This window comes from Bos indicus x Bos taurus, chromosome 10 (genome assembly GCF_003369695.1).
Source record: "Bos indicus x Bos taurus breed Angus x Brahman F1 hybrid chromosome 10, Bos_hybrid_MaternalHap_v2.0, whole genome shotgun sequence".
Taxonomy (NCBI): Eukaryota; Metazoa; Chordata; class Mammalia; order Artiodactyla; family Bovidae; genus Bos; species Bos indicus x Bos taurus.
The window spans coordinates 74,978,937-74,998,345 of record NC_040085.1 but is presented as its reverse complement, the minus strand read 5'-3'; the positions used below and the strand labels follow the sequence as shown (position 1 = coordinate 74,998,345).

At 39.9% G+C, this 19,409-nt stretch overlaps 2 protein-coding genes across 4 annotated transcripts in view; one reads left to right on the top strand and one right to left on the bottom strand.

Moving 5' to 3' along the window:
• Positions 1 to 4,658, bottom strand: part of SLC39A9 (solute carrier family 39 member 9) — a 45,211-nt gene extending 40,553 nt beyond the window's left edge. Inside the window, exons 1-2 of one of the 3 annotated variants that reach the window (XM_027552263.1) lie at positions 4,438 to 4,629; positions 3,855 to 4,108 (exon numbers count right to left, since the gene is read on the bottom strand). In XM_027552263.1, coding sequence (XP_027408064.1) covers positions 3,855 to 3,968 — 114 coding nt within the window. In that variant the 5' untranslated portion in view covers positions 3,969 to 4,108; positions 4,438 to 4,629. Of the gene's footprint in view, positions 1 to 3,854 lie in introns of all 3 variants that reach the window. The other 2 variants (XM_027552262.1, XM_027552264.1) reach the window with 2 other exon arrangements.
• Positions 4,659 to 4,723: 65 nt separating this feature from the next.
• ERH (ERH, mRNA splicing and mitosis factor) lies at positions 4,724 to 17,657 on the top strand. Its single transcript, XM_027552265.1, has 4 exons — positions 4,724 to 5,105; positions 8,500 to 8,587; positions 13,248 to 13,368; positions 17,157 to 17,657. The coding sequence occupies exons 1-4, from the start codon at positions 5,103 to 5,105 to the stop codon at positions 17,257 to 17,259; spliced, it is 315 nt and encodes a 104-aa protein (XP_027408066.1). The 5' UTR covers positions 4,724 to 5,102; the 3' UTR covers positions 17,260 to 17,657.
• Positions 17,658 to 19,409: the final 1,752 nt, after the last annotated feature.

Sequence of the window (19,409 nt, the reverse complement as noted above, 5' to 3'; positions counted from 1 at the left end):
GAGTCTCTTGTGTCTCCTGCAGTGGCAGGTGGGTTCTTTACCATTAGCGCCATCTGTGAACCCCCATTTAGGCATAAGGAAGTTACAAAACCATCAATCGAGAAAGTTGGTTTGGGGACAAGGCATGTTGGAGAAGGTGACTAAGAAATCAATGACACACATACCTCATGATGGTCAGACATGGCATACAGATACCACTGCCACAGTAATTTCAGACTACTTGACTTTATCTCATTTCTAAATACTAATCCTGCCATCATTAATGGCTTTATTGATCTTTTGTTCCTGCTCTGAGAAATTCTGAAGAAAAAAGTGCTGAAAGACAAAGTAGTAGTTAGATTAAGAACATGAATAAAAACATCTTCTCATATAAATGAAAGTTAACTACAAGATAAATTAGATTTATTGGTCCTTTTATTTATAAATAACTCCAGTCCCAAAGAAAAGCTACACGTCCTTAAAAAGAAAAATTGTTTAGTCAATGTAGGAATTTGGGGAGCTATTCTCTAAGGATAGAAACTCTGTTTCTTGGTCTTCATGAATGAAGTTCATTTTTTACAGATTTATTATCTACTAGTTTCACAATCGGAGAAGGCAATGGCACCCCACTCCAGTACTCTTGCCTGGGAAATCCCATGGACAGAGGAGCCTGGTGGGCTGCAGTCCATGGGGTCGTTAAGAGTCGGGCACAACTGAGCAACTTCCCTTTCACTTTTCACTTTCATGCATTGGAGAAGGAAATGGCAGCCCACTCCAGTGCTCTTGCCTGGAGAATCCCAGGGACAGGGAGCCTGGTGGGCTGCCGTCTATGGGGTCGCACAGAGTCGGACACGACTGAAGCGACTTAGCAGCAGCAGCAGCAGCGGCAGCAGTTTCACAATATGTTGATTTATAATAATAGTATAATCTGTCTGGAAAAAAATGCTAATTCCTAGGAGACAAAAATCGCCAGCTGAATTCTAAAATGTCTTTGACTAAGTTATATATAACTTTAATTTTTTTATCCTAACAGCTCAAAATGCAGTGGTCCTGCTGTAATAATGAATAGATATGAATGGTGAGTTATAGCATTTCAAGAACTACAGCTGGGGGGATTTCCCTGGTGGTCCATGGCTAAGGCTCCATGCTCCCAAAGCAGGGCCAGGGGTTCCATCCCTGGTCAGAGAAGTAGATCCCACATGCTGCAACTAAGACCTAACACGGTCAAAGAAAGAAATAAAAACAAATAAAATAAACAAATAAAATATTAAAAAAAAAAAAAAAAGAACTACAGCTGGAAAAAGACCATCTGACCATCAATTTAGAAAGCCATAAATGACATACCATACTAATTATCTTTATTAGTGGCCTAGTTAATTACACCACTCATGGACACATTTCCTTAAGTGAGAAAAGAGGATAGCATATACCTGCATATTGCAAAAATCACTGAAAACAGTTTGAGAAAATACTGAAACTGGAAAGGTCTAGGAATTTTATAGAAATAAAAAGTTTTATCAGTCTTTTATTTGAATTAATTATAATTCTTCATAAATGTTATCTCTACTGAGGCTTTAAATATACAAACCAATTTAAACTTCACAAATGTCAACCCTAATAATGTCAATTCAATTCTAATGTAATTAGAAGACTCAGTCCCTGGTGGCCCAGTGTTAAAGAATCCTCCTGCAGTACTGGAAACCCAGGTTCAATCCCTAGGTCAGGAAGACCCCCTGGAGAAGGAAATGGCAACCCACTCCAGTATTCTTGCCTGGAGAATTCCATGGACAGGGGAGCCTGGCAGGCTACAGTCCATGGGTCTGTCAAGAGCCAGACACGACTGAGCAATTGACACTCTTACTCTTTTTCATGATTTAGTCAGAGGAGATACAGCACACTCACAAAGTACTGGGCAGGCAGGTAGCTCAAATGAGTGAAGCAGGCTTCACAGCCAAGAAGGACCATGACAATCTACCACTACTCAGCTCTAGACAACTGTTACTTTGAGGAATAAAGACAAAAAAACAGTAACAATAAAATCGATACTCTGCTAATCTAAAGAAGTAAATCCAGGGACTTTCCTGGTGGCCCTGCGGTTGAAGCTTCGTGCTTGCAATGCAGGGGCCTGGGTTCCATCCCTGGTCAGGGAAATAGATCCCACATGACACAACTGAAGAAAAAAAAAAAAAAAAAATCCCACATGCTATAGCTAAAGATCCTGCAGGCCACAACTAAGACCTGGTGCAGCCAAATAAATAAATACATCTGTAGGCTAGATTCGCGATATGGACTACTACGCCTCAAGGGACAGAGTGGCTAAGAACTGTTCTGAGCCAGGAAAATCCAGATCAGCTCTGATTCTAACACATTTCATAAACTTGTCCAAGTTACATAATTTAAGTCTCAGTCTCCTCATCTGTACCTCACTGTTGTTGTTTTTTAATGAAATTAGGTAATGTATATGCTCAAAAAATTGTAGTTCAATGTTATTATTAGATGCTGCTGCTGCTGCTGCTAAGTTGCTTCAGTAGTGTCCGACTCTGTGACCCCAGAGACGGCAGCCCACCAGGCTCCCCCGTCCCTGGGATTCTCCACGCAAGAACACTGGAGTGGGTTGCCATTTCCTTCTCCAATGCATGAAAGTGAAAAGTGAAAATGAAGTCGCTCAGTCATGTCCGACTCTTAGCGACCCCATGGACTGCAGCCCACCAGGCTCCTCCGTCCATGGGATTTTCCAGGCAAGAGTACTGGAGTGGGGTGCCATTGCCTTCTCTGTCATTAGATGCTAAAAGAAACCAAAAACAAAAAGGAAACAGATAAGGAGCAGCAGCAATTCAAGTCCCCCTTCTATCTGACTACGGGGTTTATTTCTTAAACTCATAACACCTAGTCCCAACTTTTTCTCACCTACAGGCTATTTTCTTTACCACCAATGCCTTCTCTTCCCTCAGGTTAACTCAAGGTCTACCTCACAGCTCATCTATACCTTTCCTTTACTTCAGACCATTCTCCACTTCCCTTTTCTTTGAAAGCACTTTCAGGACTGACAGTGAAACTATCTTACTGTTGAACATCAAGGTATACTTAAGAAATCCTGAATGCAGTAGTTTTTCTCCCCTAATCTTTGAGCACTGTGCAAGCTGTGAACTTACAACAGCCCAAAGAATCCATCTGCACTTCCATTGAACAATACGTTTATCTATCTTTCTTCCCTGTTAATGTTCCTTCAAGTGATAATAAACAACCAAAGAAATTAAAACAAAATGTCAAACCATACTAACAAAAAAATTCATTTCTAAGAAAACAGATTTGAAAACAATTTCAAAAACCTAGCCAATGTTCTCCTTTAAAAGGAAGTTTGAGTTAAGAACAATCTAGTTTTTTTCCTTACTTCATTCTAATTACAAGTATCCAAAAAAAAAAAAACCTTTTCCCAAAAAGCTATGCCTGATTTTCTCAAAAAGAAATTATATTGATTTCAACTCATATGAACAAACAATATTCTTCATGTATATTTTGACAGCAATCCAGAACCTTGATTCTTTGAAACTTCTGGGTATCAAAATAACATTATGGTGTCTTTCCCGGAAAATGTACAGAGTCCCAAATTTTGGTATTCAATTTCAGGAAGTTCAGAGTACCCAAGGATCTTCAGTGGATCCACCACTTCCCGCCCCTACCCCTCTCCGTTAAGAACTCGTGCTAAATAAGAGGTTTGTTTCTATTATTAAATGTTTTGCCTCTTCTGAAAAAAGTCATCCTTAAGAAGACCTTTAGCTCTGCTATTAAATGGGGAAGCAGCTTCCCTTTCAACTGTCACTACTTCCTAGCTGCCATCCTGACAGCTGATAGAAAATAGAAAACTGTGCGCTTACCTCCGAGAAATTAACAGCCAAAGGAATGATTCCAGCCACGTAACATCCCACCAGCATAGCCAGAGACAGCAGGCTAATGGAGATGAAATCATCCATTCTGCTTCCTTTATTCATCCAATACCACTAGTCTATAATTTTTCGGGAGCTCGGGTCCTTAAACACGTGTGATTGTTCCAAGAGAACAGGTGGACTTTCCAGTTCTCGTCCTCCCCACCGGCAGATGCGTTCACGAGGCACTTCTCTCTTGAACGTACCTGTAAAGAGCCCGCCTTTTGCTGATACTAGAGTCAACTTTCAGCAATCTTAGGTCCCAGCCCGTAAGTTTTCATATACCAGTCACTGGATTCCCATGGGTTAACAGAGATGAGAAGTCAATGGGAAACTATACGAAGGAGCTATTGGTTCAATCGTCGGAATACGGGCAGCACAATGGGCCTACTTCCTCCACAAGCAATGTTCCCGATGGCAGCAAGAAAAGGACGAAAACCCAAGTGAACTAGTTCGTTCTCCCTGCTCCCCTATCTCCCTGGGGCACCCCCGCAGGTGATCGCCCACCCCCCCCCCAGCTCCGGGACCAGCCCACCAATCACGGCAAACTCTCCTCCAAGTCTAGAGTGGGGAAAGGAGTCCTGCAGGCCGGTAATGGTGGGTAGTGGAGTTCAGCAGTGAAGCTGATACAAAGCTGTCTCTACCCTATACCCAGTGCTGCCCATGTTACTCCACTCCGAGGGGCCTTGACCCGGAGCCACCGATACTACAGCTGCCATGGCCGCCAAGTGGCACCTCTTCATTACATCCACTTCCGGATTGCCTTACAGCCCCCTCCTTTAGAAGGGTACTTCCGGGGTTACAACCGACCTATGCCCCAGGGTTCTTATACAGCCGCCATTTTTGAGTGGGGCCACTGAAAGATGGCTTGTGTCACTGTCTATACCGGTGATCACTTTAGCCGCGCATCTAATAACGCGAATACCGAAGATCGTTTCTAGAAAAAAGTGCTCATTTTTCAAGTTCCGATACGTTTCCTGTGTGCTTCCTTTCCCTTAACCAAGATGGCTGAAACAGAGTCACTCTCTGCTCTAGCTGCCGGAAATCTGTGAGCCTCTATGGTCCGAAAGGTTCTTTCGCGGTGCGCCTCTGACGACTTCCGGCGGCTCCTCTCGCGGGGATTGGCTGTTGGCGGCGTTGCGGGTAAGCTCGTGTGCGGCGGCGGAGTCGGCATCGGCTGCAGCGGGAGACTTTGGCGCGATGGTGAGAAAGGCCTAACCGGCTCCCCGAACCCCCAGCCCCCGCGGGGCGACCCCCGCCCATACATCTCCCCACCCCATCCAGCGCGAGCTTGCTGCTGCTCGGCCCTTCAGCTTGTGTGTGGGGCTCCCCTTCTCCTTCCCGCCGCGGAGACACTGGGCCTGGCGCTAGGCCCCGGGTCCCGGGTCCGCCCCGCGGTTGCGCGCCGGCCTGCTGGCTCGGGCGAGGCGTGCGTTGTGGAGGTTGCTCTTTCTTCCGACTGCTGCTTGGTAGAGGCAGGCATGGGGGTGCTTCCCTTTTCCTCCAAACGCCTCAGCCTACTATAGGAACAATGGCCGAGGGATGTTTGACAATTCCGTCCCGAAGCTGACAGACTGAATCTACTGCATCCCCCGTGTGGACCGGGAGGGAACATCTTTGCTTTGTAGCGTGCTTTTCCGACCATATACCCTTTTGTTTTTCTGGGCTCTGCCTTTTTTGGAAAAAATACATTTTCCCTCTTTTCTAAGACCTTTAGAGGCCGATTTGGTGTCCCCCCACCCCCCAGCCATCCATCCTGTGCTTATCTTTATAGTCTTTTGGGTCTGGAAGCTGAAAAGATAGATTCAGCTCAGGGTCCACTTTGCTTAGAATCTGAGTGGAATGGGTGGGAAGGGTTGTTTTTTTGGCTTGTGTGTGGATTTTGTAATCTGCAAAAAGGAGATGCTCACGAGGATTCCAAGGAATCGTGGTTACTTCCACACTTCAATTTTCGTTTTCTGGTTGCTGCAGATTAACAAATCATGCAGCTGTTATTAACAAGGAACTTTTTCAGGTCGTAGTTTTCTGGATTGAGATAGGTTAGTGTTTGACCCAACATAGTCTCCCAAGGAAGACTGGGAATTAGGAGATTGGATTTCCAGTTCCTGTCTTAACTAGCAGTGTGACCTTGAGCAAGTCATTTCACTTCGGAGTTTCCTTCTTTCTCTGCCTTTATTTGGTATTATTTTTAAATGCTTAGATTAAAATCTGGGGATATGACAGCAGTTAATATGAACACCCCATTATCATTGAGCAGTTATCAGTTATAATTCTTTATCATTTCATGTAGAATTGAAAATTGAAATTTGTATTTAAAGTGAATACTGGTTCAAAAGTCTTAAATATTGGTTCAATTTCTTTTCTTTTATTCTTCCTTTCTTTTTTGGTAGTTTGAGAGATGCATTTAAAACTCAAGAAGCAATTGTATGTATTGTAGTATTTCTGTAACAGTAGAATGACTATTCTTAGGGTTCATGTTTGTGAGACTTTAAAAACAGATTAACTCTTCATTAGAGTGAATCATAACCGCTTGGTAAACAGAATAGGATATTATTAAGGTAATTCTGCATAACTTTTTTTTGTGATTTAGGTTTCACAATGTTATCTTTCTATTGTGGCAGATATATATATATATATTCCTGTATGTACTTATATTTTTATTGCTTATTTATTTATTACTGGTCATTCCCCTAAGAAAGAGTAACCTAAGGAATGCCGGACCAAATCTGTTCAGAAGAAGGAAAAATCTGATAATTTTGTTTACAGTTTTGTAAATTTAGTTATTCCTTGTTCCTAATTTTTAAGCTTTACTTTGGGCAGTAAGTATTAAGAATAGTAAACTTAGTTCAGGTTCACTTTAAGGGTAAATATAAAAAGCAGCCATTGTATAGCCATTTTCATATCTTTACTCTTAAGTGAATTGGTCCTTTATTTCTCATTAAAATAAGAAAATTAATGTAGTAGCAACTGGTCTGCCTAGCATGTGGGACAGGTCCTTTTACAGGAATGTTAGTATAGTTTCTATAAAATTACTTTCTTCTCAACATATGAGCCATTGAAACTATTGATGGTTTTTAAATAACCAGTAATCTAACATTCTGTTTTCCCTGACTTTTGATCACTATTTAAGAAAGGCCTTGACTGTGTTCAGGTCTTTATAGGTGAGAATTACTTTTCATCTCTTGTCATCGAGTTCTATCTCAGATCCTCTCAAACTTTTAATCAGAATGACTCACTTCTTGATGGAGAGGGAGGAGTATGAGAAATTCCTTTTTTTGTGTTCAGTGTTCTGTTTGGGCGGGGGCAGTGCTTATTCTGAAGCTCTACATATCAGCTATTTCAGCTGCAGTTTGTTGGTCATTAAAAAGTCTGATCATTTCAGAACGTTTGGTTCCTGTCCTTAAGAGGTTTGTTTGTTTTTTATTAAAAACTAGTACAGCAGAAGAGAAGAATATGTTGTTCAGTCGCTGAGTCGTGTCCAACTCTTTGGGATACCAGGCTTCCCTATCCTTCACCATATCCCGAAGATTATAAATAGTTTGATTTAGCATTGGGTTTATAGTGAGGTTACATCATATTTGAATTTAGTGAACCTTACACACTTGGCAAAAAAAAACCAGAAGGGGTTATACTTTCAACAGACCAATGTTCTGAAGATATTTTTAGTTGTCACACATTGGGAGGAGGGCGTGGGAGTGCAGTATTTACTGGGAATAGGCTAGGAATACTGTCATCCTTCAATGCACGGGACAGCCTCTGCAACAAGGAATCTTCCAGCCCCTGATGCAATAGTGCCAGAGTTGAGAAAACCTGAAATAGACCCACGAACAAAAGCCTGCTCCCCATTGAGGGTGAGATGGAAGATGAAAGGATCTGCTGTTCTTTAGGCATATTCACATTTCCTGTGTCATCATCCTCTAGCTATTTTGTGATTCTAGTGCTTAAAAATACAATATTTTAGTATAACACAACCCCTTATAGTGAGTCACCTACTGGGTGAATAATTTAATGGATTTTCTAGGGTAACGTTAACTGTATATACAAATTTTACATTGCCAGTTTATCTTACACCTTTAATATTTGAGTCTAATCTCTGGATAAGATGTGATTTCACTGTAGTGCTAAAGTTAGAAAAAACATAGATTGATAAAGTGCTTGTAATCATTATAGTGTTTTCCTTTTTTTCTCCTTTCATCAACCCATATCTGTTTTCATTAGGAACCTAATGGGATTAGAGTGACCAGTGGAGATAGAACACTCAAGCAGGTTTATAATCTGGCTGGGAAGAAAGGTGCAAAAGAGAAAAAAACAGTACAAGGTAGTTTATGCTAAGAATTTAACAGGCAGTAAGTGCAATAAGAGTTTGAGACAGCAGTTGTTAAGGACTGGGAGACGAAGAGACCTTAGAGAAAAGTTGTGAATCCAGTTTCTGGCTCTGCACTTGGGCAGAGGCATCAATATTGCAGAAGGAGCACTCTGATTAATAGTGTTTTAATAACCAACGAAAATTGTATGGTAATGGGGATTTTATCCCATACTATGAATTTCTCAAATACTGAGTTAGAAACTTACATTGATATCATTTTTCCCTCTGCAGTCTCACACCATCTTGCTGGTACAGCCTACCAAGAGGCCAGAAGGCAGAACTTACGCTGACTATGAATCTGTGAATGAGTGTATGGAGGGTGAGTTTAAACACTAATCAAAGGGTAGAAGTCATTGACTTTGTTTTTGGGGGTGGTGAGGGGATGGGGGCTGGAGGTGGGATGGGCTATAGAGGCTCTGGCCCCCACGCTAGCTGGCATCCACACCAGCTGGTCCATGCTTGCTCCCAGGGTGAGAGTGGTAAGTGCTGAGACTCTCAGGTGTCTTGAGTTTGTTTACCTGACGTTCACTATTATGTTTACTTTTTAGAATCAAGCTCATATATATAGTGAGTTTCCCAGGCCTCTGCTTGTTTTGTAAATATTCTTTGTTTGTTATGTATTATTTTGTTACTGTGCTGTGTAAATATTTTACAGGTATCCCTTATATAGTCTAGTTAAACTCAATAGAGTTATTAAAACAGGCTTGAGAAACCTAATAGTGCCTACACAACCTAATAGTCTAGTTACTAAACAAACATGAAAAGCTAAGGTTACAGTCCATCAGAATGTTAAGAAATAAAAACTTAGCTCAGTGAATAAAGGTAAATGGAACCAAATCAGTATAATTTATTGTACATTTGATAAGCTGGCACCACCCTGAAGGGAGGTATTAACCCTCAATAAACCATTAGATGAGAGCACATAGATTGGATCATCACAAACTGGATTCATCCCATGTCCTTTCATTACATCCAGTAAACCATTTGTGTACACCCTGCACCCTTTCTAGCAAATTGCACATGCTTCACCTCTTCCTGCAAAGATTTTATAGAAATATAAAATTTGGTGCTGGCATGTCCCTGGAATTGTTGATTATCTGAAGCTAATTGGATTAGGCTTAAAAATCTCTTCTTAAAAAAAAAATCTCAAAACCAATGGTGGGTAGACCTCCATGGGACAAAAAGCTACTCATAATCAGAGATGGCTCCTCAGATTCTATTCTAATCTTTAAAGACGAGCAAAGCTTTTGTTCTTTCCTTTTCTCAAGTCCCTTCCTCTCCTGATAGCCTTACTTGCCATTAAGGTAGACTTCGTGCACACACTCTAGATTTTTGCTTTATCTATATTTATTATGTTTGGCCTTTGATTCTGCAATACTCTTTACTAACCTTTGCTGATTTTAGGGAAACCTAACTTAAAAATTAATACACTTAATTTCTAGAGCAGTTGTAGGTTTAAAGAAAAATTGAACAGAAAGTACAGAGGGTTCACATGTACTTCTCCCTATCCCCAGTTTCCTCTATTAATGACACCTTCCCTGGTAGTCCAGTGATTAAGACTGCTTCCAATGCAGAGGGCTCAGGTTCCCCTGGTCAGGGAACTAAGGTCCTGTATGCCACACACACCCCTCCCTGCGCCCCACCCCCCCCCCCAAAATATGAGGTATGGTACATTTGTTACAGTTGATGAAGCAGAATACAGTCCATAGTTCGTTTTGGGATTCATTTGAGGATTCATTTTTTGTGTTGTGCAGTGCTGTGGGTGTTGCCAAATGTGTAATGTCATGTATTCACCATTACAGTATCTTACTGTAATGTTCAGGATATTCTCACTGCCCTAAAAATCCCGTGTTCCCCTAGTCCTCCCTCTTCACCTCACTCCCTGCTACCTCCATTGTTTTGCTTTTTCCAGAATGTCATAGATTAGAATCATTGACATGTAGCTCTTTTCAGACCAGCTTCTTTCACTTAGCAATGTGTTTAAGTTTCTTCCATACCTTTTTGTGGCTTTTTAGCTCTTTTTTTCTTTTTAAATTAGAAATGATGGTTTATTTTCCATTTTAAAAGTTAGAATGGAAGTACTGGAAGCAGTTCTCACACAGTGGTTGCCAAATTGTAGTTTTCTTTCTTATTTTTCTTTTTATAGTAGTTAATATTTGTCTGGAATACAGAGCTTTCCCTCCCCTCATCCCTTTTTTAAAATTAATAGATTTAGTTTTTTAGAGTAGTTTTGGGTTTACAGGAAAATCGATTAGAAAGTACAGTTCTGTCATAACCCCTGCTTCACTCCTCCAGTTTTCCCAATTATTTACATCCTGTGTTAGTGTGGTACATTTGTTAGAATTGTAGAATCAGTACTGATACATTATTAACTAAAGTCTAGTTTGCATTAATGTTCACTCTTTGCTTTGAGCATTGTATGGATTTTGACATGGGCAACGACATGTCTAATATTTAGTACCCTGAAAATACCCTGTGCTCCACCTGCTCACCCATCTCTCCCCTAATCAGCAACCACTGATCTTTTTAATGTCTTTATAGTTTCATCTTTTCCAGAATATTGTATGGTTGAAATTATAGTATGTAGCCTTTTCAGATCAGCTCTTTCACTTCAGTTCAGTCGCTCAGTCGTGTTTGACTCTCTGTGACCCCATGGACTGCAGCATACCAGGCCTCCCTGTCCATCACCAACTCCCAGAGCCTACTCAAACTCATGTCTGTCGCACTGGTGATGCCATCCAACCATCTCATTCTCTGTTGTATGCTTTTAAGATGTCGCCATGTCTTTCATGGCCTGGTAGCTCATTTCATTTTGTTGTTGAATAATACTCCATTGTATGGGTATAACACAGTTTGTTTATCCATCACCTGTTGAAGGATATCTTGGTTGCTTACGGGTTTTGTCAGTGAGTAAGCTGCTATGCACATTCTTGCGTAGGTTTTTGTGTGGACCTAAGCTTTCGGCTCCTTTCGGTAAGTACTGAGGAGTGTGATTGTCGGATCATACGGTAAGACTGTATTTAGCTTTGTAAGAAGCAGACAAGCTGTCTTCACATGGCTGTATCATTTGGCATTCCCTGCAGTGATGAATGAGAGTTCCTGAGGCAGCATTGGGTGTTGTCAGTGTTTTGGATTTTTTGCCATCCTAATAGATGTATAATGATGCCTCATTTCAGTTTGCAATTTCCTCACGTCATGATGTTGAGCATCTTTTCATAATGCGTATTTTCCTCCTGTATGTCTTCTCTGTTGAGGTGTCTGTTCATATCTTTTGCCTGTTTTTTAATTGAGTTTTTTGTTTTCCCATTGTTGAGTTTTAGGAATTGTTTGTATATTTTTGATAATAGTTTTATCTCAGTGGTCCCCAACCATTTTGGTATCAGGAACCAGTTTCATGGAAGACAGTTTTTCCATGGACCGTGGGGGATTGGGGGGCAGGGGTGTCTGTGTGTGGTTTGGGGATGATTTGAGGGCATTGCATTTATTGTGCACTTTATTTCTATTTTTGTTATATCAGCTCCATCTCAAATCATCAGGCATTCTATCCCAGAGGCTGGGGCCCCTGTTTCATCAGATCTATGTTTTGCAAAGATTTTCTTCTAGTCTGTGGCTTGTGTTTTCACTTTCTTTGACAGTGTCCTCTGAAGTACAAAAGGCCTAAATTTTGATGAAGTCCAGCCTATCTAAGAAGCTTATCCAAAGTCACAGAGATTTGTGCCTGCATTTTCTTGCAAGAGTTTTATAATTTTGACCTAGATTTCAGTTCCTGGGCCATTGTGAGTGACTTATGCATGGTGTGAGGGGTCGAGTTTCGCCTTTTGCATATGAACGCACGGTTGTCCTAGCACCCTTTGTTGATAAGATACTCTTTCGCTATTGATTGACTTGGTATCCTTTTGGGAAAACAGTTGACCATAAATGTGAGGGTTTATTTGTGGACTCCTGTTTCTATTCCATTAATCTGTATGCCTGTCTTCATGAATAAGCAGTACCACACTGCCTTGATTACAGTTTTGTAGTTTTGTGATGAGTTCTGGAATGAGGAAATGTGAGTCTTTCTTCCAACTTTGTTCTTTTTCAAGATTGTTGTGGCTGTCCTGGACCCCTGTATTTCTGTGTCAAGTTTAGGATCATCTTGTCAGTTTCTACAGAAGTACCTCAGGTTTTGTCATGGATTGTTGAATCTAGATCATTTGGGGGAGTATTTAATATTAAGTCACCCAGTCCATGAACTTGAGATAGCATTCTGTTTAGTTAAATCTTTACTGTCAGTGACATTTTACAGTTTTCAGTGTGTCTTATGTCTCTTTTATTGAATTTATTTGTAAGAATTCTATTCTTTCTTGATGTTCATTTCATTTTCAGTGTTTTTATTGTTGGGGTATAGAAATACAATTGACTTTTGTATATTGATTTTACATCATGCAGTCTTACCACCCTCATTTATTAGTTCTAATAGTTTGTGTTTTGCAGTTTCCTTAAGGTATTCTGTATACATTTATAGAGATAGGTACACTTCTTCCATTCCAGTGTGAATGCCAATTATTTCTTTTCCTCGCCAAATCACGCTTACTAGAGCCTCCAGTGCAATGTTGGGCATGACACAAGTGACAGGAGCCGGTATTCTAGGCTGACTGGGAAAGCATTGTCTTTTGCCATTAAGTATGATGGTAGCTGTGGGTTAGGGCCACAATGAATTAATTTTCCTGGTTTTTATTTCCTTTCCATTCACCCTTTCTATTCAGGAACTCATAAGTGATATTTCTGATCACAGTGTAGTGAACCAAGCTTTATTAAGATAGCTTTTGATAACTCTGTGGTTGACTATTACTTTTTATTAGGAAATTTATGAAATCAGTTTGGAGGTACACAAAGACCTATATGAACAGGGTGGGACAAAGTATTGTGATATAAGCACGTAACACTACTCACATGTAAAGTGCATACAATTGTAAGATCTTGGTTTTCCCCTCTCTTAGGTGTTTGTAAAATGTATGAAGAACATCTGAAGAGAATGAATCCCAACAGCCCCTCTATCACATATGATATCAGTCAGTTGTTTGATTTTATTGATGACCTGGCAGACCTCAGCTGCCTTGTGTAAGTATTAGCCACCATATCTCTTAAATTGTGTTTTTACCTTGTTTGTTTGTTTGAGGTGATTTATGCTATTAGGAGCTCACTCTGCATGACATAGATCTTTGTGTTTTACCTGTGATGTAGTAATTAATATTTCTGCCACACGTGGCTCATACATTGTCAACATAAAGCTGAAGGCACAAGAAAATCTTATGAATTTGCTAATTGATGCAGTTGGCGTGCATCCGCCTTGAACCAAGAACTTTGTTCCTTAAACTAAATAATCTTTTACTTATTTTTTCCCCAATTATAGTCTTTATCCTAAAGCAGTTAGCTTTAAATTAAAACTAAGATTATTCTGTTTTCAAGATTTTTTTAAATATACGTAGGACTGAAATAGAATTTAAATCTCACCTAATGTTGATCATGTATATTTTGGTATGTTAGAATGAGTTTGTTTGTATGTTTGACACTTAACTTTTCTATTCTCCGAGTTTTGTCAAATTAAATTTTTTTCCCCTAACATTATGCTTATTATAATTTCTATAGTAATTACTTATCACCACTGTTAACAAGGAGCATGTGAGTCTATAATACTTCATCTTCTCAGCATTGTTGGAGAGACCGAGTGTTAAGTACAGCAGGTTTTACAGAGGAAAAGTACCTTATAATGAGAGCTTCAGTCACCAGGCATATTCATTATGTGTCAGATACTACGCTACAAGAAAAAAACATTTTTCAGGGGTGAAAATCATGTAGGCCCTACTCTGAGGCACTTGGGGTTTCAGTACTGGGACCAAGCTTGGGCTTGCTGTCTCACAAAAGATCCAGATGAAAATAAGCATTTCCTTGGAAGTTTTGAGTTCAGTTTTCTTCACCTCTTCATTGTGTTTCAGTTACAGTCATTTGACTTTGCTCACTCAGAGTATTTAAGTGATCCAGTTCTGGTCTTTAATGAAATGTGTTTATAACGTGATAATTTTATTATTATTTTGATATGAAAACTCAAAAAATTTTGAGGCCAATAGAGCTGTATATATGTCATGCTGTGTTGGTTTGTAATGTTTATAGTTGATCTGTTTATTGCCTGACACACAGAAAGAGACACATACATGTTCATATAACATTTATTGAGTGCCAGTTATGTACCATATGTGTTCCAAGGCACTGAGGATTGCACAGTGAATAAATCAGTCTAAAATGAAGCCTGTGAAGCTGCAGAAGAATAAATGGAGGGTGAGGAGGAGAGTAGAGGTAGTTGAATTTGGTGGACCAACCCATTCAAAAGTATTGATACTTCTTATTTTTGGTAGATCAAATGAATGAGGACTGAGAATTGAAATTTGGTATAGCCCTGTGGAAGTCTTTGATGATTTCCAGAGCAGTTTTAGTAGAGTGAAGTGTAAGTGTGAAAGTATTAGTCGTTCAGTAGTGTCCAACTCTTTGCAACCCCATGAGCTAGCTGTAGCCCATCAGGCTACATAGAATTCTCCAGGCAAGAGTACTGGAGTGGGTTGCCATTCCCTTCTCCGGAGGATCTTTGTGACCCAGGGATTGAACCCAGGTCTCTCTCATTACAGGCAGATTCTTTACTGTCTGAGCCACCTAGGAAGCCCTAGAGTGACAGCAGTAAAATCTTTATATATTCCAGTGAGTTAGTAAGAAGAGAGGAATTGTAGGATGCCAACACAGACAACTTTTTTGTAGAATTTGGCTCAAAAGGAGAGGAGGGAAATGGGGTTATAGCTAGAGAAAAAAATACTTTTTTTCCCCCTTTAATTTTGTTTTTAAGGTGAGAAAAATAATGGTATGTTGGCAGGCTAATATGATGTAGTAGAGGGAAAAATTGATGGCTTTAGATAGGATCTTAGACAATCCATTAATAGTAAAGTAGGAAAGGCAGGCGGTGTGGTAGAAGCTTGGGGAGGTTTTCTAATGGCTTTAGTTACTTCAGGAAAATAGAAAGGAGGATGCCATTTGGAATTCAGGGTGAGGGAGGAAGTGTCGGAGGTTGTGAAAAGAGGGGAGGAATCTAGGAGGGTGAAGGGATTAGGGAATGTGATTTAAGAGGTACTTGATAGTGAATATAAAATTAAAATAGTCATGTAGAAATTTTATTTTCCTGCACTCTTAATCTGAAGAGTTACAGTGAGTTTATAGATTATTTCTCACTGTAACAAAAGGACGTTAGTAAAAAGCCAAAATGTTCTGTAAAAGTAGAGAGCTTGTGCATTTTACTGAACCCCATTCTGACCTTACCATTCAGGGGAAGACTTTGATAATGGTGTAAAGCATTCCTGCTTTGGAGTTTGTTTCTCTTCAAAGATTGGATTGTAGCTCAGGGATGACAGGAGGAGTGGGTGAGAGGAGGGGATATGTGTATACACACCGTGGACTCACTTTGTTGTGCAGCAGAAACTAACAATGTTGTAAAGCAGTTAAACTCCACCCACCCACCCCCCCACCCCCCCCCCAAAAAAAAAATGGATCATAGGTTTCTAGCTCAGTTGTTCACAGATAATAAGAACTCTGGTCAGGAGTGTTTAAGCTTTTACTCCTTGCCTGAAGTCACTTAGCTAATAAATAAGTTGCTGTTTTGAGCTTTGGTTTCCTCCTTTATTAAAAAGGGATAAGAATTGTATCTACTCACAGAGTTGTAAATAGGATTGAGTTTATTCAGATGAGTGCCCAAAGCAATACCTAGGAGTTGGCAACTTCTTTGTAGGCTTCTCTGTTGGTTCAGATGGTAAAGAATCTGCCTGCAGTGCTGGAGATTCAGGTTTGATCCCCTAAAGAAGGAAATGGCTACCCACTCTAGTATTCTTGCCTGGAGAATCCCATGGACAGAGGAGCTTGGTGGGCTACAGTCCATGGGGTCGCAAAGAGTCAGACACGACTGAGTGATTAACACTTCTCTTCTAACACTTAGAGGTATTTACTGTCATTTGTAGTTACATGTTTATAATTTTTTTTGCTGAGAACCTAAAAAATGATAGTGCTCATGGCCTTGAAACACTGTGATGTTTCGGCAATCTCTGCTTGCTTATTATCTTCTTTTTTTTATACTATAGCTTTAGTTCTTTTACTCTAAAAAATGAATTTATTGCTTAACCAGCAATTTAGCTGGTTGTAGTTGTTCAGTTGTAGGTCAGTGGAATATTTCTATTTTTTGTCCTCTAAACATACCTTGAGTGAGTTGTCTATTAAGTGATGCATTGTACTCCAAAAACCCTGGAATCCTGTTGAGTTTCATTGCTGATGTTACTCTTTGTACTCCAGACTCTTCTCAGCCTCTAGCATTGTTCGTTAATAAGCAAATCCTGAAATACTGGATGTATATAAAATTTTCCTTATGTTAATGCTTTCCAGGGAAGAAATCTTTGTGGTAGCAACATATTTTTAAAGGTCCTTTTTTTTACAGTTGATTCAAAGTAAATATAGTAAATCTAAAGTTTTTGTTAGTTTTTTAATCACTGAAGGAACCATAAGAATAGTTAACTATGAAGGAGAAAGAATACATGGTTTCTGGGCACACTTTGTCAAGAAGCAGATGTGTAACACACTGAGCATTTAACTTAAGATCTCTAGACCTCAGTTTCTTTTTCTGCTGTGAGATTGTACTAGATGATCTAAACTTCATATTGCATAAAATTCAACAGTTATGTAATCATCTGTTTTACGTTTTCATTATGTTCATGTATGAACATGTGCACATCTGTGCCATTCTACAACAGTTAACAATTTCCAGTTTTTAAAACATGACGGTATTTGACCATTGTAACTTTGCTTATTATCCTTCTGTTCCTCAGTTACCGAGCTGATACCCAGACATACCAGCCTTATAACAAAGATTGGATTAAAGAGAAGATCTACGTGCTCCTTCGTCGACAGGCCCAACAGGCTGGGAAATAGTTGAGTTTGCAAGCATTAGGGGGACGGGGGTGGGCTTGGAACACAGGTGTGTGCAGTGTGCTGTAGTGGAAGTTTTGTATTATAGTTATCCTGTTTCCATTTTGGTATACCCTAGCCAGAATTGAATGTATTAGATAAAATGTGATGCTCTTGTTCAATCTGAAAACCCCTTTGCCCCCCCCCCCTTTTTTTTTACTTAAACATTTTTATGATGATTTAGATGGAAGTTGGTTTTTGTCAGTTAACGTTGGTTCCAGTCCCTCAAACTGTTCATACCTGCTTTATAACATCCACTGTACTAATCCTCCTTCAAGTTGGAGTGGGGAGTGGAGGCGCAGTTTAGTTACGTCCTCAAGATAAAGTCTTGGTGAAAAACAAATAAATGTTCTTTAGTTATATTTTTTCCCCTGAGTGATTTTTTCCCCCCCTTTTTTTGTGTCTCTGATCTGAATTGGGTATTCTTGTAAGGCACTATCAGTTTCTAAACCAATAGCCTGCTACATGATGAAGTTGAAGAAAGCACATATATGTGCTGAATATGTTTTCCTGTGGCTATATGAAGCTAAAGAGTTTTTACCTTATTTTTCATAGTTTTTCCCTCTTGTAAGTGAATCTCAATTGTATCTCCAAGGTTTACACCTATTCTTGATGCAAACATGATGAAACACTTTCTGGTGACATAGTTTATCTACAGCAGCAACCAGGTTAATTCCTTAGCCTTGGTGAAGTATGTGGACATTCCCTGATTCTGCTGGTATCACACTTCACCAATGGCTAACAATAACTCCACACACTGTAAGATGGGCAGTTTTTTTGGAGGCTTCATGACTGGCCTTATATGCTTGTTTTATGCAGAATGAAATTATATATGTAGCTGTAGTTAATATTTCACTGTGAATCAGCCGATATTAAAAAATGTTCTCACAGAAAAAGAAATAGATCCAAAAGTCAGTCAGATTGTCCTACTTTTCAGTTGGCCTGTCTAGTATAGTTTTATTTCTCTAACAGATACGATCTTGGCTTCTTTTTTTTTTTTGAAAAATAGAACACATCTGGAGGGAATGGGATCCCTTGAGTCTCTGATAAAATATGTATCTTAGTGTTGGACTTACAGAGGAAATAAGATTTTCTGAGGAATGTGAAAGAAAACATCTAGGTCCTAGATGTTGGGCGACAAGAGGAAAAGAGGTGAACAGTATTTTGAATCATGCTTTGTAAAGCTTAAGGAAGAATAGGACTGGAATAAACACGGGGGAATATACATTTAACCATTTCCATTATTACACAGAAGAGGAACAGAAGTAGGCTTTTTGCGTTGTTAAGGTGGAATCTGTGATGAAACTTCTCAGTGGTTTGGTCGAGCTACAGCCACTGTTCCATGCTCTTACAGAGTTAGAGTACTGACTGTGTGGCCTTTCTCTAACTACAAGTCGAACAGGTTTGATTTCTGCTTATAGAGTGATGTTTTATATTGCCTAAAGGTGAAACATGGAGAATGCAATGGCACCCCACTTCAGGACTCTTGCCTAGAAAATCCCATGGATGGAGGACCCTGGTAGGCTGCAGTCCATTGGGCCGCTACGAGTCAGACCCGACTGAGCGACTTCACTTTGACGTTTTCACTTTCATGCATTGGAGAAGGAAATGGCAACCCACTCCAATGTTCTTGCCTGGAGAATCCCAGGGACAGCAGAGCCTGGTGGGCTGCCGTCTATGGGGTCGCACAGAGTCGGACACAACTGAAGCGACTTAGCAGTAGCAACAAAGGTAAAACATACCAGAAAAATTAACAAAGATCTTGATATTCTGTAATCCACCTTATTTTATATACCTGGAAATTTCTAAAATAGTTCTTGACAGGGCTGCTTGCTTCTATTTTTTTAATGTTTGATCTAACACGTCCCAGGATTAGAAAGGGGATATTTTAACAGTCTCACTCAACTTGTATTTCTCTGGCTTAAAATATTTCCAGCAACTCACTAAAATGCCTTGGGTATTTTTGGCATTTATGTGTATGTATATGGCATGTTGGGATAGGTTGTATATCTTACTCCCATTGTTTGGGTGAGAATGATGGGAAACTGTTTACTTTCAACAAGGGTGAGCAGACAGATTCTTTCTGTCCTAAAAGTAGACCAGAGTCTTTGGGT